Source organism: Sapajus apella, unplaced genomic scaffold, assembly GCF_009761245.1.
Source record: "Sapajus apella isolate SASKATOON/1434 unplaced genomic scaffold, GSC_monkey_1.0 scaffold29, whole genome shotgun sequence".
NCBI classification, from domain to species: Eukaryota; Metazoa; Chordata; class Mammalia; order Primates; family Cebidae; genus Sapajus; species Sapajus apella.
The window spans coordinates 10166648-10190253 of record NW_022436969.1 but is presented as its reverse complement, the minus strand read 5'-3'; the positions used below and the strand labels follow the sequence as shown (position 1 = coordinate 10190253).

The window sequence follows — 23606 nt, the reverse complement described above, 5'->3', positions numbered from 1 at the left end:
AAGGTGGGTGGATCAACGTGGTGAAACCCCATCTCTACTAAAAATACAAAAATCAGCCAGGTGGGTGGCACGCGCCTGTAGTCCCAGCTACTCGGGAGGCTGAGGCAGGAGAATCGGCTTGAACCGCAAGGCGGAGGTTGCAGTGAGCAGAGATTGCACCACTGCACTCCAGCCTGGGTGACAGAACAAGACTCCATCTCAAAAGAAAAAAAAATTATTAGCCAGGCACATTGGCAGGCACCTGTAATCCCAGCTACTCAGGAGACTGAGGCAGGAGAATCGCTTGAACCCAGGAGGCAGAGGTTGCAGTGAGCCAAGATCACACCATTGCCCTCTAGCCTGTGTGACAGCGTGAGACTCTGCCTCCAAAAAAGAAAAAAAAAAAAACAGGCCCAGCGCCTCGGGTGGATCACAAGTCAGGAGTTCCAGACCAGCCTGACCAACATGGTGAAACCCCATCTCTACTAAAAATACAAAAATTAGCCAGACGTGGTGGTCCACGCCTGTAATCCCAGCTACTCAGGAGGCTAAGGCAGGAAATTGCTTGAACCAGGAGGCGGAGGTTGCTGTGAGCCAAGAAAGACTCCATCTCAAAAAACACACAAAAACAAAACAAAACAAAATCTAGAGTATGATGAATCAGAGGTAAATATTTACCCTGCCCTATCATTCTACCCATACAAAGAGTATAGAGTCTTACACCACTCTGGAAATTTTAAAAGCACAAATTTATAGGGAAATAACATGTATACCTGATTATTAATTTAAGGCCCTAAATAAGCCAGTTTTCAACTGAGATGTGATCATTTATTTCAGCTCATAAAAATAACCTAAGTTGAACCATAGTGGTGAATTCATTCTTGGGTGCTGTGGGCCCTTCATTTATTTGAAACATCATAAAAGTACCATGTTACTGAAATAATCAGAAAGGATTTTGCCTTTTGGAAAAGTTCAGCTGATTTGCTGGTGACATAATGATCCTTTGGCAAATTGGTGGAAACTACCTTTAGGAAGCCAATGTTTTAATCATATTTCAAGGTATGAAACCAAAAAAACACCCTGAAAAAGCACAAATGACAACACACCATTATCTCAGTACATTGTTCACTTAGAAAAAGCTATCAAGTATTTTATTATTTTTATTCTACATTATATACAGGTCATAAAAGGCCACAGCAGTTTTCAACATATAAACCCTTTAAAAGTAGAGGGCACTATGAAGGATAGACAAGTATCAAAATGAAGTCCAGTAATGAGGGCATATACTCAGTGCAGTATTTCTGAGGAATAACAAAGCAGATACCAAGTCATCCACACCTCACTTCCAAGTATTTTATAGGTTTTTATAAACCTCTTTGAGATTTGTTAACAGCCTAGGTGTGCCAAGTTACCATTTATTTTAAAAAGTGAAACCAGAATGAAAGAATAATGAATCTAGAGAGTACCTTTCCTAATGCTTGTCATTTACAGCTTTTTAAGAAGAAAGGCCTCAATTATTTACCACTTTCTACTTCCTGTCATCAAAGATAGGAAAAAGCAAAATCAGGAAAAAACGCTCAATATTCCAAATCTTCCTGTTTAGCTGGAGCTTTCCTTTTCTATAGGGGTATATAGTTCAGGCCTTTTAAAACTCAGCTTCAAATTCCAAAACACTTAATATTGCACCCTACTTCAACAATAACTAAAAAAATTGGTTTCTGGCCAGTCATGGTGGCTCATGCCTGTAATCCCAATGCTCTGGGAGGCAGAGGCAGGTGGATCACCTGAGGTCAGGACTTTGAGACCAGCCTGGCCAACATGGTGAAATCCTATCTCTACTAAAATACAAAAATTAGCCGAGTGTGGTGGCAGGCGCCTGTAATCCTAGCTACTTGAGAGGCTGAAGCACAAGAATGGCTTGAACCCAGGTGGCGGAGGTTGCAGTGAGCCGAGATCACGCCACAGCAGTCCAGCCTGGGCAACAGAGTATGATTCTATCTCAATAAAATTTTAAAAAACTGGTTTTCACTCTGTGAAAATATAATCTTTAAACCTCTAACTGGTATCAGCAGATCAATATAAAAAAATACAGTACCAAGCTACACTGGTATATTTCCATATTAAGAACTTCAAAATATACTTATCACTGAGACCATAGTCCTTGCATTAGTTTTCAGTCCACTATGAACAATTATCTGCTGCATGTAAACATGTCTAAATAACTATAGATAAAATACATCAATCATAAATTTCTGTAAAAGATAATAAAATATCTTCTTTAAAAAACAAAACAATAAGCTATTACTGCATTGTTTCCAATTTTATGAAAATGGAACAACCATAGGGTTGTTGCCAGTCCTGAGTTCATTGTAATAAAAATGGCCCTAGTTCCTGGTTAAAGTCAGCAACCAATCCATTCTCTTCAATAAATGTCCTCTAGTGGTGTAGGCAAGAATTTATTTTACGTGCTATTCTGTCCATTAATAAAATTATATACCAGAAACTGACCAGTGCCACAGTACTGTGTTGCAAACAGTTTTCCATCAGGAGTGGGATCTGAGAAAGCAATTTCTTCTTTACTCAAATATGAGCCATATATAAAGTTACTCCTATAAAAAAAAAAAGCAGGGGGAGGGAAGGGGAAAAGTATGAAAGGTTAAAAAAACAGTCTTTCTAATCATTAAAATTAGAATAATCTATCAAATACAATTTGACTAAAAAAGCTTTTTGGGTACTGTTGCATGTGCTCAAAATTGTTGAAAATAATTATTCATCTATAATATTATCAATAATCTGAGGTTAAATTTTAATAAAACAACAATGTAAAAACATTTATCCAACATCTTTTAATGATAAAAATATTCAACAACTAAGGGTAGAAACAGTTTCCTCAACCTGATCAAGGGCATCAGAATTAATGGTGAATGACTAAAAACTGTTCCTCAAAGTTCAGGAATAAGATAAGACTGCTCTCACGTCTTCTGTTCAATATTGTATTGGACGTTCTAGTCATGAGGTAAAGAAAAATCACCCAGGTTGGAAAGAAAGAAAGAAAACTATCTGTCCATAGCCTGCCATCACACTCAGCTATTTTTGCAGATGACAAGGCCTTGATTTTAGAAAATCCTTAAGAATTCACAAAAACAAACACAAAATCTAATAAACGAGTCTGGCAAGGTTGCATATTCAAGATTGATATTCAAAAGTAAAATATATTTTTATACACTTGTAATGAACAACCTAAAACTGAAATTTACAGGGAAAAATTCCATTTACAATAACATTTAAAAAAATTAAATACTTGCCAGGCACAGTGGCTCACACTTGTAATCCCAGTATTTTGGGAGGCCAAGGCGAGAGGATTGCTTGAGCTCAAGAGGTCAAGGCCAGCCCAAGCAACACAGCAAGACTCCGACTGTACCAAACAAATTTTTGCCAGGCAGATGCCTATGGTCTCAGCTACTCAAGAGGCTGAGGCAAGAGGATTTCCTGAGCCCAGGAAGTTGAGCCTGCAGTGAGCTGTGTTTGTACCACTGTGCTCCAGCCTGGGTGACAGAGTGAGATGCTATCTCCACCCAAAAAAAAAAAAACAGCAAACAAAAAAATAAATTTAACAAAAGAAGTGTTAAGACTTGTACACTGAAAACTATTAAACATTGCTGTAAGATATTAAAGACCTAGGGCCAGCTGCAATGGCTCACACCTATAATCCCAGCACTTTGGGAGGCCAAGGCAAGCAAAATGCTTGAGCCCAAGAAGTTCGAGGAGACCAGCCTGGGGAACATGGCAAAACCCCATCTTTACAAAACAGACAAAAAAACCCCAGAAAAATTGGCCAAGTGCAGTGGCTCATGCCTGTAATCCGAACACTTTGGGAGACCAAGGCGGGTGGATCACCGACACCAGGAGTTCAAGACCAGCCTGGGCAACATGACAAAACCCCTTCTCTACTAAAAGTACAAAAATTGGCCAGGTGTAGTGGGGCAAGCCTATAGTCCTAACTACTTGGGAGGCTGAGGCAGAATTGCTTGAACCCAGGAGACGGAGGCTGCAATGAGCTGAGACAGCGCCACTGCACTCCAGCCTGGGAAACAGAGCAAAAAAAAAAAAAATTAAATAAATAAAAGTGGACATGGAATTTGAATATACATTTGATAAATGGCCAATAAGCACATGAAAAAAATGGTCAACATCTACTAGTCATTAGAAATACAAAGCAAAACCACAATTAATTACACTTTACAACCACCAGGATGGCTAAAATACAGACAGACTATAACAAATTTTGGTGATGATGTGAAGAAATTAGAACTCTCACACATTATTAATGGGATTGTGTATCATGGTGCAGCCACTGTGAAAAACGGTTTGACAGTTCCTCAAAATATTAAACACATACCTACCATATGGCCAAGCAATTCTACTCCTAAGTACACGCCCATGAGAAATAACAACACGCATCCACACAAAAATTTGTACATAAATGTTCATGGCAACACTATTTATAATAGCCAGTGAGTGGAAAGAATCCAAATGCTCATCAACTAATGAATGGATAAATAAAAGGTGATATAACTACATAGTGTTATATGATTTGGCAGTTAAAAAGAGAATGAAGCACACTAATACATGCTACAATATAGATGATTCTTGAAAACATTCTTAAGTGAAGGAAACCAGTTGCAAAAACTCATATGTTGTGGGATTTCATTTATATGAAATGCTCAGAATAAGCAAATCCACTGAGGCAGAAATGAGATTGGTGGTTGCCAGGGGCTGGGGACAGGGAGAAACAGGGAGTCTCTGCTAATGGAGATGGAGTTTTTTGGGGGAAAAATGAAATTGTCTTGAAACCAGATAGTGATGACTAGTGTACAACCTTCTGAATATATTAACACCCACTGAACTACAAACTTTAAAAAGATGAATTTTATGGTATATAATTATATATCAATAATGGTTTTATTTTTTTTAAAAATTCTTGGCTGGGCATGGTGGCTCATGTTTAATCCCAGCAACAGTTTGAGAGGCAGAGGTGGGCGGATCCCTTGAGGTCAGGAGTTCGAGACCAGCCTGGCGAACATGGTGAAACCCCATATCTACTAAAAAAACAAAAATTAGCTTGTGTGGTGGTGGGTGCCTGTAATTCCAGCTACCTGGGAGGCTGAGGCTAGAGAATCGCTTGAACCTGGAAGGTAGAGGTTGCAGTGAGCCAAGATGGTGCCACTGCACTCCGGCTTGGGCGATAGAGCAAGATGACTCCTCTAAATAAATAAAAAAACAAAAACTAGCTGAGTGTGGTAGCATGCACCTGTAATCCCAGCTACTTGGGAGGCTGAGACAGGAGAAATTCTTGAATCTGGGATGTGGAGGCTGAAGTGAGCTGAGATCACACCACTACACCCTAGCCTGAGTGAGAGAGAGTAAGACTGTCTCCAACAACAGTAAATAAATAAAAAATAATTTTAAACATTTAGCCAGGATATAGCCTACTACATAATCTCATACTATAATCTTAACAAGGAGTGCTGGACATTAGTAACAGAAGACCCGTATGAAAAATGTAAAAACTCTTTGTGTTTTAACAGGAAGCTTATGGTGACAATTTTACTACCACATGGAACATACAACTACTATTACCGGTTTGCTTTTTTTTTTTTTTTAAATAAACTAGAACGATCTTATGATTGCCACAAGATTTAAAGGAGGGGCAATACCCTCCTTTAGAATCAATTTGTTTTCAGGCTTAGTTCTGAAGAAGTAAAAACGTACTACCCCTTGTCATGAAAAGGGTAGACAGATGTGAGCCCTCCTGGATTATTACTTATTAATAAAAGAGTCTGGGCATGGTGACTTATGCCTGTAATCCCAGCATTTTGGGAGGCTGAGGTGGGCAGATTGCCTGAGCTCAGGAGTTTGAGACCAGCCTGGGCAACACAGTGAAACCCTGTCTCTACTAAACTACAAAAAATTAATCGGTGGCTCACGCCTGTAATCCCAGCACTTTGGGAGGCTGAGGCAGGTAGATCACAAGGTCAAGAAATCAAGACCATCCTAGTCAACATGGTGAAACCCCATCTCTAACTAAAAATACAAAAAATTAGCTGGGCATGGTGGCGTGTGCCTGTAATCCCAGCTACTCAGGAGGCTGAGGCAGGAGAATTGCCTGAACCCAGGAGGCGGAGGTTGCAGTGAGCTGAGATCGCACCACTGCACTCCAGCCTAGGCAACAGACCAAGACTCCATCTCAAAAAAATAAAATAAAAGAACAGATATACATTAAGACTGTAAGATTCTTAGGGTGTTAGGATTTCACTTATAACAATAATGTATTATTTTGAATGCTATACCCACAAGTAACAGTAGACAATGATTCGGTGAATAAAAAAAACAACAATTAGCCATGGTGGCGGGTGCCTGTAATCCCAGCTACTGGGAGGCTGAGGCAGGAGAATTGCTTGAACCTGGGAGGGGGAGGTTGCAATGAGCAGAGATCACACCACTGCACTCCAGCCCCGGCAACAGAATGAGACTACATCTCAAAAAAAAAAAAAAAAAAAAAAAAAGACTGACCTAAAAACCTCTTTTGAATGATTAATTTTAACCTCCTTCATTAATCTTTTATCAGAGGCACTTTATAGGACAAAAAACAAAATAATTTTTCTGAGTCTCCCTTTAATATCTTTCTAGTAAGAGATTCAATAGTTTACAAATAATATTCTTGAATTAAGATAAATTTCTCTAAAAGCTGAACTCCCAAGAAACTTTTCACATTTCTTTGCTTATGTTTAAAATTCTTCAACATGAAGCACAACTTGAAATAAGTAGGTTATTCTGGCCTAATATTATAGTTACAAATAAGTAAGTCGAAACGGCTTAAAATTAATAGTATTTAACCTACAGTGCTTTCTTCTTCCTCACCTTAAATTCACATAAAAAGTACTTACAGATCCAATACACTAATAATCTCAGGCAAAATAACTGAAACAAATAAAGGTTATACACATGTTAATTAAATGCCAATCTATACTAAAAGTCTGCTTAAGTCCCATACTAAAAATGATATGAAGGATTACATTCAAGTTACCTTAGGCATTCAATCATGCGAGAAGCAATTTTCTTCCGACGCATCATGCTGAATACCCATATTCGACTGATCCCACAGATTGCAGGCTCTGGTAATGTTGAGCAGCACCACGCTTTTTGCCTTTCAAATCTGACTTTTTCTTCTTCTGACCTGATAACTGGAAGTTTCTCTTCTATAACTCTGTAGCCCTACAGGTGTCAAAAATGAGAGGAAAATTTTTGAGTGAGATTATTAATTAGCAACTGTCTGATACTGATCTTACTGAGGAGGTTATGACATTTGACTGGCTTAACCAACTATTTGGCCACTTATGCTTTCACTGTCATTTTTAGTAAACAGACCACCTGGATCTGCATTCTATTCCAGTTCACATACTAGTTTTATGACCATGAAAGTAGGTCACAATTTCTCTAATCTTTGGGTTCCTCACTGGCAATATCCCTCATCGCTCATTTTGAGAGATTAAACCAAGTAATACATACAAAGTCCCTTCTCATCAATGAGGAGCCCCCCAATAGGAAGTGAACATTAGGTCTCTCCACTTCCTGCACTCCAAGAACCAGTAGAAGTACATGTTAAGAACAAAGCAATAATAATAACTGTTTCTGTGATTGCTGTCACAGTTCTAGGGTTCACAGTTGTACAAGAATTGGGAATAGGAATAGTAGAAAAATTAATAATTTAGAAAGCCTTTCATCAGACTGCAATCTCTTTTTTGTTCTTTTTTTTTTTTTTGAGACAGAGTCTCGCTCTGTCACCAGGCACCAGGCTGGAGTGTAGGGGAGCAATCTCGGCTCACTGCAACCTCCACCTCTCAGGTTGAAGCAATTCTCCTGCCTCAGCCTCCCGAGTGGCTGGGACTACAGGCACGCGCCACCACACCCAGCTAATTTTTATATTTTTTAGTAGAGACAGGGTTTTCACCATGTTGGCCGGAATGGTCTCGATCTCTTGACCTCATGATCTGCCCGCCTTGGCCTCTCAAAGTGCTGGGATTACACTGCACCTGGCCTGCCATCTGTTTTTTTAAAGAAGTCCCTTAAGGTCTGAAAACCTTGGCTGAAAGGGTCGTAGACATGGCAGGACGGGAAAACTGACAACCATGCCTACAGGTTTGATATATGCATCTGTAAGTGTACATGCAGCCAAAGAAGAAGAATCCAAAAGGCAGCCAGTGAAAACAGAGCAGCTCCCCATCTATACTGCACCACCGCTCCAGTCTAAGTATGTTGAAGAGCAGCTTGGTCATTTACAAATGGGCTTTGCTTCCATCTGCACTGCAACTGGTCATTATATTGGCTGGTGCAAGGGTATTTATGTCTTTGTGAAAAATTAGATAATGGATACAGTACAATTTGGAAAGGATGCTTATGTCTACTGAAGAATCCTCAAGATTTTCTTCCAAAAATGGGAGTTATTACAGTTTCAGGATTGGTGGGCTTGGTTTTAAGTTTAAGAAAATTATTTATCACGTTCCTAAGCCCCACTTCCAAGACAATGGCACGCTCAAAAAAGAAAAAGAAAGAAAGAAAAGAAAATTACTTATCTTCTGGGACTTCCCACTTCAGGAGCAACTGTTTGCTACCCAGTTCAGTCAGTAATAACTGCTAAGGTAACAGGGAAAAAGGTATGTGCTACAAGCCCGCAAATTTTTGGAGTAGCTAAATCACTGTAGACAAAAAGTAGCAAAATAAAGCCACTTCCTAAACCTAAAGAAAAAACTAAGCTAGGAGCCTCTGCCGAAATAGAAGTACCTGAAAAACAACTCACATCTTGAAACATTCAGTGCCCTTGCCAACAGAATTCAGCTCTGAAGCAAAGACCAAATTACAATCCACCTCAGGTGGTTTATGCTTGACCCTAAGCTCATGGATCACAGGTAGTCCCACCCAGAAGATATAGATATGTACAGCACTAGAAGCTGAAGTAGACTGCATAGAGAGACTACATAGAAAACGACAAGATGTGTGAAGTTGCAAATAATGATGAAAAAACTCATGTAAGGGTAACTGATACATAGAATATTACTTAAACCAGGTTTTTCTCTTACATCTCCAAATGTGCAGTTTGATAAATTATCTAAGTGGTTAACACACAAACTGTGAATGCAATGCAAACAACAGTAAATGAGTGATCAGGAGACATAAGAGGTATTAGCTTGCATTTGATGACCTTTAAGGGCATTTATTAAAAAAAAAAAAAAAAAAGAAGAAGACATGAACTCCAGTGAGACTAAAATCTGAAAATGCATACATATATATATATATATGTATAAAGAAATACATATTTCTATGTATAAACATATTTCTGCTCTAGTGTTCCCAAATTAATGTCAGTTAAATCATAATGGTGTGTGTGAAAGATTTGTTTCCCTCTGTTTTACTTTTTTTTTTTTTCCCCTATTTCCTAGAGCTGGAATAAAATATCCATGGCTTATGGGGAGGGGCAGAAAAAGTACCTTAAAAAACATACATGTCTTTTATGGTGGTTGTCTTTATGAGGAAAGAAAAGAAAAAATATCTCTGCAAGTCTAGCTGCCAGAAAAGAACACAACTAGTCTTTTTTTTTTTCCTGAAGACGGGAACCCTTCGGTCACCCAGGCTGGAGTATGGTGGTGTGATCTCGGCTCACTGCAGCCTCTTCCTCCTGGGTTCAAGAGATTCTCCTGCCTCATCCTCCAGAGTAGCTGTGACTAGAGGCATGTGCCACCATGCCTGGCTAATTTTTTTATTTTTAATAGAGATGCGGTTTCACCATGTTGACCAGGCTGGTCTTGAACTCCTGGATTATAGGTGTGAGCCATCATGCCCAGCCATGACTAGCCTTCTGATGGGACAAGGTATAAAACTTAAAAGCAAACAGACAGCACAATTAAGAGTTAGCAAAAACAACCCTAACAAACATTACATTGTTATTCTTCTAGTCTAAACACTGCTATAAGTCATTTATGGAACTAAGTGGAATAGAAAGTTAAAAACACAATAGTATGCACTATGTAAAATTAACTCAATTTCAGTATGGCAAACTTCTATGCGTTAGTCAATTTATATCAAATTAATATCCCCAAACTATCCTATCAGTTACTTATTTAAATCAATTTTGTTATTATAGCAAGGTTCTTAAGAACTATATAATTTCAGGCTGAATATTTATTTAGTCATTTATTACTTTTTTTTTTTTTTTTTTTAATGGACAGCGTCTTGCTCTGTCTCCCAGGCTGGAGTGCAGTGGCACGATCTTGGCTCACTGCAACCTCTGCCTCCTGGGTTCAAGCAATTCTCCTGCCTTAGCCTCCCGAGTAGCTGGGATTAAAGGCATGTGCCACCATGCCAGGCTAATTTTTTATTTTTTGTAAAAATGGGGTTTCTCCATGTTGGTCAGGCTGGTCTCGAACTCCCAACCTCAGGTGATCTGCCGGCCTTGGCCACCCAAAGTGCTAGGATTATAGGCATGAGCCACCCTACCCGGCGTATTAGAAAATTTTATGATGATGCATACATTTGCGCAAACAGCTATTAACCCACTTATGCCTAGCATTCCATTATTGAAATGCTAAGCATACGCAAGTTATTTATATCCTACTGCTCAAGGTCATTGCCAAGGTCTAATTTTTCACTCACACAAAAAATCAAAAAATTGTTGCAACATTTGGCATGAGTTAATATGCTAAAAGACACCATCTGAACAGTGGTCACACACAATGTACACTGAATTCATGAGCAAGAACTTAGCTGAAAAAAGACAGAATTCCAGTCTGCCTCAAAGTGAGCATTATTAGAGAGTCCAGAAGTTTCTGTTCTCTTAGGATGGTCTCAGTTTCTACTAACACTCATAATGTAAACATATATGATTCCATTGTTTGCTTTTTGTACAAATTGGCTCCTACACACAAGACAACTACTCATATGGAGTTCAACAAAAGAAGCTGTAACCTATTCCAAGTGTAGGCCTTTCTTTTCTTTTCCTTTCCTATTTTTTGAGACAGAATCTTGCTCTGTTGTCCAGGCTAGAGTGCAGTGGCACGATCTCAGTTCACTACAGTCTCTACCTCCCGGGTTCAAGCAATTCCTCTGCCTCAGCCTCCTGAGTAGCTGGGATTATAGGCACATATCACCACACCCAGCTAATTTTTGTATTTTTAGTAGAGACGGGGTTTCACCATGTTGGCCAGGCTTGTCTCAAACTCCTGACCTCATGATCCGCCCACTTCGGCCTCCCAAAGTGCTGGGATTACAGGTGTAAGCCACTGTGCCCGGCCTGATGGTATTCTGATTCTACAGAATTTTTAGAATTCTTGAGAAACTAATTCCCATGCATAACCATTCCATTTTGGTAAAGGCTCACACATGGGAATTCTTGCATTAAAACTCTTCCTTAAGGCCAGACGCAGTGGCTCACACCTGTAATCCCAGCACTTTGAGAGGTCGAGATGGGCAGATCACCTGAAGTCAGGAATTCAAGAGAAGCCTGGCCAACATGATGAAACCCCATTTCTACTAAAAATGCAAAATTAGCCAGGCATGGTGGCATATGCCTATAATCCCAGCTACTCGGGAGGCTAAGGCAGGAGAATCACTTGACCCCGGGAGGCAGAGGTTGTGGTGAGCTGAGATCACACCATTGCACTCGTCTGGGCAAGAAAAGTAAAATACCATCTCAAAAAAACTACTCTTCCTTGCATAAAACGGAGACAAATTTATCAGGATTATGTTACTCGAGATTACACTATAAACTCATTAAACACCAAATTACTTAAGAACACTCTTTAGAAATCACTTACCCACTGGATATGTTCCGCAATTAGGCAGCCAACTACTTTTTTGTCATTAGAAATGAAGAGAAGTGTTTTAGTTCTGGAATAGCACATTAATGGAGCCTGTTGAAAACCTAAATCATTATCAACCATCTCTCTAATCTCGTCAACCTGCCAAATAAAGAACAATAATTTTTAAATGAAAATATTATATACATGTAAAAACATACTATTTCAGTTCAGTAGGTCGACCTTATTCCAAGCAGGGCATCCTCTAAAGAGTTCTTTTGGGCTGGGCATGGTAGCTCACACCTGTAATCTTAATACTTTGGGAGGCCAAGGTGGGTGGACTGCCTGAGCTCAGGAGTTCACAACCAGCCTGGGCAACATGGTGAAACCCTGTTTCTACTAAAACACAAAAAAATTAGCCAGGCGTGGTGGCATGCACCTGTAATCCCAGCTACTCAGGAGGCTGAGACAGCAAAATCACTTGAACCCACAAGGCAGAGGTTGCAGTGAGCCGAGATTACTTAAGATTATGGTAACCTACCCATACCCATGCATTCCAGCCTGGGCGACAGAGCGAGACTCCGTCTCCAAGTAGAAAAAAAAATGTTCTTTTGAATGACTATACTGATCAATAACTGTTTTTTATTCCCTACGGAACACTTTGCAAAATGAAGGAAGAACTGGAGGTTGATGCCAAACCCAACAATCTAGAAAAGAAGAGGGATGAGGTGAGAGCTCCTACAATAGATTATTAGGAACAATAAGGCTTCCAATTAGAAGCATCTAATTTGTGAATTGGAGAGAACTTCACTGGACTCTTGCCAGGCAAGCCACTTTTCTTCCCAACCCTTAATTACTACTCTCATCAGTAAAATGGAAGTGAGTATAGAGAAAAGAAACTCATGTTTACTTCCTATCAATCACTTATAGGCCAGACATTATTCAAAGTACTTTATAAATATCATTTCATTTAAATCCACATTTCTTGAAGGTTTATGGTTCCTCACTTTACATATGGAAGAAATAAAACTCAAAGGTTAAACAACTTTCCCATATCAGTTATTAGACATCTAGAAAATCAAGGAGCAGAGATGTGAACCCAAAATGTTACTATGTCATCAAACCATGCTTCTTGCAGTTTAGCTCCTAACTGACAAAAGTCAAACATGATAAGCTCAAACTGTTTGCAGGCAATCAAAAGACCTCTGTAGGTACTCAAATATTAGTCTCCTATCCAGTTAAAAGACATTGGAAACAAAAGTCAGAGAGCAGTGGCTGACGCCTATGATCCCAGCACTTTGGGAGGCTGAGGCTAGAGGAGTTCAAGGACAGCATGGACAACACAGCAAAACCCATCTTTACAAAATTCTTTTATTAGCCAGAAGTGTTGGCACTGGCCATTCGCCCCAGCTACTCAGGAGGCTGAGGTAGAAGGGTCACTTGGGCTCAAGAGTTTGAGGCTACAGTGCACTATAATCTCACCACTGCTCTCTAGCCTGGGTGACAGAGTGGGATTCTCTTTAAAAACAACAACAACAAAACAACTAAAAATAGAGTCCAATAGCATTCACTTATGTTATTAAGTTTAAAATGCAAATAATCCTTCAGAGGGTTAAACATTCATACCTCTGGCACGCAGAATAACATTCAGCAAATTCCTTACTCAGTGATGAAAACTCAAGTCTTCCTAATCCTGAGAGAGCATCCTACAACTCTTGATTCATTTCCTAAAGACAAGTGATTCACAATTCTCTAGATTTTATTTTTTCACCTATTATGGGTTACTAAGATTTTGTTCTGATAAACTAAAATGAGGAAATTAGCATCTACTGAGGGTTCTTAGTAAGAAAAGTCTGGCTGCTACATATGGCAGTACAGCAAAAGCTCCCACTGTGCATTTCCAAATGTGAATGGCTGGAATTCCAAAAATTCCATAATTTAATTTTTATTTAAGTTGACCCTTGAACAACAAAAGTTTGAACTGTGTGGTCCACTTATATGTGGGGAATTTTTCAATAAATATATTGGAAAAATTTTTGGAGAATTGCGACAATATGAAAAAACTAGCAGATGAACTATGTAGCCCATAAATATAAAAAAAAAAAAAAAAAATCAAGAAAAGGTTAGGTATGTCATGAACTCACAGAATATATGTAGATACTAGTTTAAGTATGGGTTTGATCAATTATTTATGTTACCAATAAGGTTACCAGTCAACAGTAGAGTATTAGTAGTTAAGTTTTGGGGGAATCAAAAGTTGTACGTGGGCTGGGCAGGGTTGCTCACGCCTATAATCCCAGCACTGTGGGAGGCTGAGGCAGGAGGATCCCTTGAGGCCAGGAGTTTGAGACCAGCCTGGACAACATGGTGAGACCTTGTCTCTTAAAAAAAAAAAAGTTATAGTTGGATTTTTAACTCCAGGAGAAGCCGGCACCCATAACCACTATATTGTTCATGGGTCAACTTGTGGTTAATCACTGATCCAACCTTAATTCAACAAGAATTTATTGTGCAAGAATCAATGTTTCAAAAATAAGACAGGTTGGGCATGTTACATGTCACTGTAGATACTACTGTCTATTCTGTTAGGCAGTGGAAATATGAAAGCTTACTTGGGTATCTAAGATTGTCCATCCAGATAAACAGAATAAAGAACCACAAGATAAACTTACATATTTTAAATAGACTATTAGCTAAATTTTCAAACAATAGGCGCAAAGTATTTTCCTTCAACTATCGTTTCAGGTGAAGTATTCTTAAGTTTAAAGAAGTCCAATTGTTAACATAAATAAAGTATAATAAATAAACTACTTTCCTTGTGTTTCCAGATATTTTGGACACACTCTAGTGTAATTATTAAAGTTTTTCAAATAAACGATTGAACTCATCGCTTACATTATGAGGTATTTCTTCTGAAAAAGCATCCAGAGGTTGAAGAAAAACATACTGAGTCTACTATTTGAAAGTGTAATGAACATATTTAACTTTTTAAAAAATAAGTTTATCTTATGGTTCCTGATTTTTAAAATAACTTACGTAATAAAATGGTTCCAGGCTTCATTATCTCTCTGGTTCATTTCTCAACACAATAAATGCTGAATACTTGAAGTATGGAACTCTAAGTTAGACTAACACCTGCCTCACACTAGATAAGATAAACTTTTAAGTTTTCTGCATTATATTTATAAACGAATATATCCTTATCTCTTAAAAATATAAGATTAATTCATGTTTAATTTCATGAATTCATAGGTTTACTATGATCTACTTAGCAATATTCTTCTGCAATAAGCTTTCATTTAGAAATTTTCCCTTAGAATGAAACCTGACATTTTATTAATTTTCCGAATTATATAATTCAGCTTTTATTTCTGATGGTGAAATCATTTACTTGGCATTATTAACAGAAGCATGTCTATTTTAGCACTCAAATTATTAACTACTAATAATACAGGACAATTTAGTAATAATACTGGACAGTAATAAATTCATTTAGAGTTCATATATTAGACACACTACAAAGTTTAACATAATCTTTGAACTGGGTTATATTCTTTAAATGCTTATTTCTTGTTTTCAGCATAGGTGTTTAAATGTACTATGACGGCAACATGTTATCCTCTAAAATTAATTGCAAAATGTATTATCCACTCTACATGAAGTTTCACTGGAAATTTACCTTTTTCAGGGCATACTTTGGGTCTTCAGGAAGAACCATAATTATCCTGCCATCAGGGTATTCAGCCAGAATTCTTTCTTTCTTCCAGCCCTAGATATATATATATATATACACACACATATATATATGTATTTTAAAGAATGAATTTTATTCATCATATCCATGTACAAGAGAAAAAGTATACCAATTTGTCTAAAAATTGCAAATATCAAACATAAATGCTCATTAATGCTTAACAAAGCATAAATCAGCTATTTTGTTAAGCATACACTAGGTACAAGGCAACCTAATTTCTCTCTACTAGTCATTCAAAGATATATCTAATACCACATGAGTATTTCTAATTTATCATTTCCCATTTTAAATTAATTTTGAAAGCCACACACCAAAAGCAAGCCCCTTAAAGTCACTAATTCCCAGAAACTATAATTCTCCCAAATTCTTGATAAAAGATTTAAACTCTTATATTTCATTGGAACATGGTTACCTCCACAAACAAACACTCAAAGTTTTATGTCTGGCATGCCAAAGACCTCCAGGAGGTTTTAAATGAACTGATTTGCATGCAGTAGCCCAGTATGAAAGGAATAGTTTTATGCTTATTGATCACAACTACCAAAGCCACAAGAAGGAGACTATAAAAAAATATAACTACCTTCTAAGAATCTAATAGGGAAGGAGAGGCTACGTTGTGTGTATCTGAAGTTAAACATACTCAAAAAAAGAGAGGTAATAAACTCTTCTTCAGATCCACACTCGTGGTGATTAATGAGCAGAACCTGCATGAAAAAAACAAAACAAAACAAAAGCCACTTAAATCTATTAAGATGGGACTGAACCAGAGGTTAAAACTAGGAGCTTTGAAGTTCAAAATAAGTACAGAAGGAATGAGCTTAACTAGTTGTTCCAGTTGTCTTAACCCAACCAACTTTATATAAAAAGGCCTTTCCAGAAGCAATTTACACTTCCAGTAGAGAAAACCACCATACTTTTTCTGATGTTTCTTCTAAGAACAGAAAAGCTCAATGAAACCAAGAAAATGGCAACTAGATTTTTTAAAAAATATACTATGGCAAGTATGAAAGCAGATTCGTTTTCTTAAACAATCAAGAATTTTTTGGAGTGGGGAGAATAGCAAGATCATAGTTGGGGACAAAAATTCTAGTTAATAAGCTTGGGATATGTAACAATTTAAATTTAAATATTTAAAATCTAAAATCTGTTTACAAAATAGAGTACCCAATAGAAAAGTTAAATTCAGATGAGTAAAATTATGATTGTTAAAATGTTCTTAATATTTGAAAAGGAGCAGAAATAATAATCACAGAAGTCCTTTTTTCATATAAGAAACTAAATCTGCAGTCCTTCAATGTAAATAAGGTTTTAAAAAAGAAACTAAATCTGAATCATACACAGATCTGAATATAGGTAAACAATTTTTAGAAGACTTACAAGGTATCAACTCTTCAAAAATAAATTTCTATTAGTAATGTTACTTTTTGAAAATGTTTTTATATTTATGAACCTATTTTTAATAAAATGAAAATAGAGATTTTCACTTTAAAATATAAAAAAAAACCCTAGAAATTTAAGTAACTTCAAGTTATAAGAAAACCATTCTTCCTGAACTGAATCACCTAAAAGACAGTTCCATAAACTATGTTCCTATTAAATGCCTCTAAAAACAGTAATACTGGTTTCATGTCATATTGCATTATAGATATTAGACAAATTATTTTTGCTTTATTAATTTTTTAAGTACGAAACTTTCTCTTGAAACAACTTCAGATTTGCATGTTCATCCTGAAATTTTTATCATAATTGAATCTCATATGTTTTTGTGTTTTAAATAGTATTGGTTTTTCATGTAGTAAATAAAAGGCCTTTAAATCTACGCAGCAAAGACTGCAGAGGCAGATTTAGTATTGCTTAGGTTTCTAATGTTCATGAAAACACCAAATCTTATTAATTTACTTATTTGAGACAAAGTCTCACTCTGTCACCCAGGTAGAGTGCAGTGGCAAGATCACAGCTCATAGCAGCTTCGAACTCCTGGACTCAAGCAATTCTCTTGCCTCAGCCTCCTAAGTAGCTGGTACTACAAGTGTGCACCACCATACCAAGCTTTGAAAGCACATTTTAGTGAAAACTGTTAAGTAATTCTAGAATAAAAGTTCAGGGTTTAGATCCTTGTTCTTGGTAGTTATTAGATGCATGCCTTAGGCAAATCACTGGAACTCTGATTTTGTTTCCTGATCTAAGTATTCTTAAAAAAAGGCTATCATCACCTCTATCACTTGGTAGGTAAGAGGGTGCTTTATTTAAGACGAGTGCTCAACAAGTAGCCACTCAGTAACTCTTAGTAACTTCCATTCTCCCTTCTTACTAGAATCAAACTAAGATCAATGCACTAATCTAACAAAAGCCAATCAATAAATGTTCCCAAGGTTAAATACAGCAATCAATTCAAATTATAGAAAAGTAAAGATGAAAGAACCAAGTTAGTTAATATTTGTTCAAATAACATACTCAAGACATATCTAGGCCTCAACTACAGTTAACTCTTTGCTAGTCCTAATAACCACATGACCCTCCTTACTTCAGAGAAACTTCGAGGCGATAAAGTCCATCCAACGCTTAAAATTAAGGCAGAGGAGGAGCAGGGTGCAGGAAAGAGTGCGTGCAATTTAGGCAAATAACCAAATAGTCACAACGTTTTTGCAAAGATATAAATTCCAATGCAGTGCACTTACACTTCTCACCTTTAGCTCTAACATGTTTCAGCACTAATACACTACACATTACCCTCTGCTAACAAGTAGTATTTTCTAAAACCCATTTTTTCTTACTTCATCCATTTGGCTACTTCATGAAAAGCAGAAAAATTTATATTCCTAATTTGTATTTGTAATAACAAGAAATTATTATTCTTTTCTCCTTGCTATTGTAGTTACTCTAAACTGTACAGTCTAAAGAACGGAAGGGATTTTTCCTCTTTTCCAATCAAAAAAAGGATTACAACTGGAAACAAAATACACTGAGTGGTAGATATACGGATGTATACAGCAGTCAAAATTTAAACCAAACACTTAAGATCTGTAGATTTAATTGTATCAGTAATACCCCAATTTTAAAAGTTCATATTAATCACAATTTCATAAAAGGTTGAATGGTAATATACATTTGAAAAAATAAAACCAATAGCCAGCTTTTTAAAAAATAAACAAATATTACAAGGAAAAAAAGAGACCCAGGGAGAACCTCGAGATTAAAAGCTACTAAAGGGACATACCATCCAATGTAATATATAAACTCTAATTCAAACAAATAAACAACATAGGAAATCATGAACTATTTGGGATGCTTTGAACTCTGATGGAAAACTTGATTTCAAGAATTTATTTCTTGAAGGTGTAATTATATTTCTTAAAGCTCTTTTATATTTAAAAAAGGAGTCATCTTCATCTTTAAGAAATACATATTTAGAGGCCAGGTGCAGTGGCTCATGCCTATAATCCCAGCACTTTGGGAAGCCAAGGCGGGTGGATCACCTGAGGTCAGGAGTTCAAGACCAGCCTGGCTAACATGGTGAAACTCCATCTTTACTAAAAATACAAACAAACCAACCAACAAAATTAGCCAGGCATGGTGGTATGCGCTTGTAATCCTGGCTACTCAGGGGGCTGAGGCAGGAGAATCGCTTGAACCCAGGAGGTGGAGGTTGCAGTGAGCCGAGATCACGCAATTGCACTCCAGCTTGGGCAACAAAAGCAAAACTCCATCTCAAAAAAACAAAAAAGAAACAAAGAAATACATATTTAGAAATATTGACTAAAATAACATGATACCTGAGTTTATTTCAAAATAACTGGGAAGGTTAGATGAAGATAATTATCCATGAATGGATAATTGTTGAAGGTGGGTGACAGGTGGGGTTCATTACTATGTGTGTGTTTATGTGTATGCTGTATTAAACTTATTTTGGAAAATTCAAATTGCCTACTGTCAAAACTGTACCAGTGGCCCAAGGTTTGTTAAAGTATCTTTTTTTTTTTTTTTTTTTGATGGGGGGGTGGACGGAGTTCCACTCTGTCACCCAGGCTGGAGTGCAATGGCATGATCTTAGCTCACCACAACCTCCGCCTCCCAGGTTCAAGTGATTCTCCTGCCTCAGCCTCCTGAGTAGCTGGGATTACAGGTGTGTGCTACCCTGCCCAGCTACTTTTTATATTTTTAGTGGAGACATGGTTTCTCCATGTTGCTCTGGCTGGTCTCAAACTCGTGACCTCATGATCCACCTGCCTTGGCCTCCCAAAGTGCTAGGATTACATGCATGAGCCACCACACCCGGCTGTATCATTTATTTAGAAGTAAAAAAATAAATTCAAAACTAATCTAGTCAGCATTGCAGCTAGAACCAAGGTGCAGTAAAGTAGTAACTGTAACAGGAGTAGCCAGACCTGAAGTGTGGTAAAGTAGTGACTGTAATAGGAGCACAAAGGAGCTTTGGAGGTGCCAGTAATGTTGCTACTCCTTATATGGGTGTGTTCACTTTGTGAAAATACACATTATTAAGCTATGTACTCGCTGTACTTTCTTTTCATTTTTGTTTTTGTTGTCATTGTTGTTGAGATGGGGCCTGGCTATGTTGCCAAGGCTGGTCTCAAAGTCTTAGGCTCAAGCCATCCTCCCATCTTAGTCTCCTTAAGTATCAGGATTATAGGTGTGAGCCACCATGCCTAGGCCTGTGTACTTTCTTTACATGTTATAAGTCAATAAAAATTTTACTTAAAAATAATTACTGGCCAGGCACGGTGGCTCATGCCTGTAATCCCAGCACTTTGGGAGGCCAAGGTGGGAAGATTACCTGCAGTCAAGAATTTGAGACCAGCCTGACCAACATGGCAAAATCCCATCTCTACTAAATATACAAAAATTAGCTAGGCATGGTGGCGGGTGCCTGTAATCCCAGCTACTTAGGAGGCTGAGGCAGGAGAATCCCCTGAACCCAGGCGGCAAAGGTTATAGTGAGCCGAGATCATGCCACTGCACTCTAGCCCAGGTGACAGAGCAAGATACCATCTCAAAAAAATTACTACAAGAATGTGAAAAATAGATATTTCAATAGCAATTTAAGAAGTTAAGCTGAGGATGGGCACGGTGGCTCATGCCTGTAATTCTTGCACTTTAGGAGGCCAATGAGGGTGGATCACCTGAGGTCAGGAGTTTGAGACCAGCCTGGCCAACATGGAAAATCCCCATGTCCACTAAAAATATAAAAATTGGCTGGGCATGGTGGCACATGCCTGTAATCCCAGCTACCAGGTGGGCTGAGGCAAGAGGATTGCTTGAACCCGGGAGGCAGAGGTTGCAGTGAACCGAGATCGCTCCACTGCACTCCAGCCTGGGCAACAGAGCAATACTCCATGTCAAAAAAAAAAAAAAAGTTAAGTTGACATATATATATATATATATATATATTATTTTCTCTCAAGACGGAGTCTCCCTCTGTCACCCACGCTGGAGTGCAATGGCTCTCGGCTCACTGCAACCTCCACCTCCTGGGTTCAAGTGATTCTCCTGCCTCAGCCTCCCGAGTAGCTGGGATTACATGTGCCCACCACCATGCCCAGCTAATTTTTTGTATTTTTAGTAGACAGGATTTCACCATGTTGGCAAGGCTGGTTTCGAACTTTGGACCTTGTGATCCACCTGCCTAGGCCTCCCAAAGTGCTGAGATTACAGGCATGAGCCACCGTGCCTAGCCAAAAAGATTTGTTTTAAACACCATCTATTTCTTAAATTATAAGTCTTCAGGAAGGAAAGTAAATTTAAATTAACTCAAAATTCAATCACAAGCTCTATTTCACAATATCCCAGAGCATGAAAAACTGCATAAGACAAATAAACTCTTGAAATACATACTTTATTCAGAGTTTAAATATAAATATTTATGCCTATTTTTAAAGTGGCCAAAATATAAATAGGGGATATCTAAGTGATGAGTCAGTTAACTGTATTTAAATTCAGCTAATGTGTCCTTCCTACATTTTTCTACTTTAATAAAACAGAATAGTGAAAATGTTAATATACTTAACTATTCTAAGCAGTTCGTTTTAAAAACATGTTTTGGACACTTCTTAGTAAAAATAACACTGTATTAACAATACTGATAGGCTGGGTTTGGTGGCGCATGCCTGTAATCCCAGCACTTTGGGGGGCCGAGGTGGGTGGATCACCTGAGGTCAGGAGTTCAAGACCAGCCTGGCCAACATGGCGAAACCTCGTCTCTACTAAAAATACAAAAATTAGCTGTGCATGGTGGTGCACATCTGTAGTTCTAGCTACTTGGGTGGCTGAGGCAGGAGAATCACTTGAACCCAGGAGACAGAGGTTGCAGTGAGCCGAGATCACGCCATTGCACTCCAGCCTGGGCAACAAAAGCGAAACTCCATCTCAATTAAAAAAAAAAAAATACTGATAAAGATGTGTGCCTAATCCATAGGGCCTTATTGAACTTCAAAGTGTTGAAAAGTATTAGATATTACTACTAGTTTGAAAGTGACATATACATGGAAAAATTTTCTCAATTCAATAAATATGTATTGACCACCTACCATGTATATGTATGCAAACCACTGATCTTGGCAGTATAGCACAGTGGTAAAGAGGACTTCAAAAATCAGAAAACCTAAGACTCAAATGCAAACTCTACTAATTACTAGCTGTACTGCTCTGGGCAAATTACTTAACCTCTCTAAAACTTGGGTTTCCTCATGTATAAAATGGCTATAAAAACAACTACAGGCCTGGGGCAGTGGCTCACACCTATAATCCACATTTTGAGAGTTAGAGGAGGGAGGATCACTTGAGCCCAGGAGTTCAGACCAGCCTGAGCAGCATGGCGAAACACTGCCTCTACCAAAACAAACAAAAACAACAGAAAACTACTGAGAAGCTAAATGAGAAAACACTACCAAATGTTGACCACAAGGCCTAGCACAATAATATGCACTCAATAAATAACAGTTCCGATTATTACAGCAACAAAGCATTTTAGTCGGTTTAGTAGATTTTGGTTTTTGTTCTGAAACAGGGTCTCGCTCTGCCGCCCACACTGGAGTGCAAGGGTACAATCATGGCTCACTGCAGCCTCAAACTCCTAAGCTCAACCTATTCTAAGCTCAAGCTATCCAAGTAGCTGGGGCCATAGGCATGCACCCCAATGCCCAAGTGATTTTTCTATTTTTTGTAGAGACAGTTTCACCCAGGCTGGTCTGGAACTCCTGAGCTCAAGTGATCCTCCCGCCCTGGCTTCCCAAAGCACTGAGATTAAAGGTGTGAGCCACCGTGCCCAGCTGGTTTAGGTTTTTAAATCTTCAGTGCCTTCATGCCTTACAAGGTCATTCACAATCTGGTCCCCCCCACCTACCTCTTTCAGTCTTATCTCTTGCAGCTTTTCCAACACAACACAATCACAAGTTATAATAAAATACTTACATTTGCCTGACCTTTGCTTCCTTGGCCTGATATGCCTTTGCTTTATACCCTTCTGAGCTCAAGGGACATCTACTTATCCTTTCTGAATTTATTAAGTGTTAACCTGACTTCCAATTTCTGTTAGATGTCCTTGCTCTATGCTCTATATAGTATCCTGTATATCCTAAATTACTACTGTAGCATTTTTCATACTATTTAAATGTTTATCCATCATCCCTCACGCTGATCTGTAAACTTACATAAAAGATCATTTTAATAATAATTTTTAAGAACAAGGTTAACAGCTAATAAATGTTTAAGAAATAAATAAGCCTAGAAAAAATTATCACATAAGATATTACTGTTATTGCTTACAGATGAAAAAAAAAAAAAACCTAAAGAGTTAATTTGCTATGGTTATACAAATGAGTAAGTGGCTCACTAGGAAACCACATCTTGGCTGGGCACAGTAGCTCACGCCTATAATCCTGGCACTTTGGGAGGCCGAGGCAGGTGGATTACCTGAGGTCAGGAGTTCGAGACCAGTTGACCAACATGATGAAATCTCATCTCAAAAAAAAAAAAAAAAAAAAAAAGGAAAAAAAAAGGAAACCACATCT

At 38.0% G+C, this 23606-nt stretch overlaps 1 protein-coding gene and 1 pseudogene across 8 annotated transcripts in view; one reads left to right on the top strand and one right to left on the bottom strand.

The window, feature by feature from the left end:
- Positions 1–1974: 1974 nt before the first annotated feature.
- ESCO1 (establishment of sister chromatid cohesion N-acetyltransferase 1) overlaps positions 1975–23606 on the bottom strand; it is a 75477-nt gene continuing 53845 nt past the window's right edge. For 6 of the 8 annotated variants that reach the window (XM_032293231.1, XM_032293232.1, XM_032293234.1 and 3 more), the window contains 4 exons: positions 15508–15597; positions 11847–11990; positions 7067–7254; positions 1975–2588 (listed from right to left, as the gene is read on the bottom strand). In XM_032293231.1, the coding sequence (XP_032149122.1) occupies positions 2441–2588; positions 7067–7254; positions 11847–11990; positions 15508–15597 (570 nt within the window). In that variant the 3' untranslated portion in view covers positions 1975–2440. Of the gene's footprint in view, positions 2589–7066; positions 7255–11846; positions 11991–15507; positions 15598–16162; positions 16287–23606 lie in introns of those variants that run through there. The other 2 variants (XM_032293235.1, XR_004273437.1) reach the window with 2 other exon arrangements.
- LOC116561330 lies at positions 7377–9060 on the top strand (annotated as a pseudogene).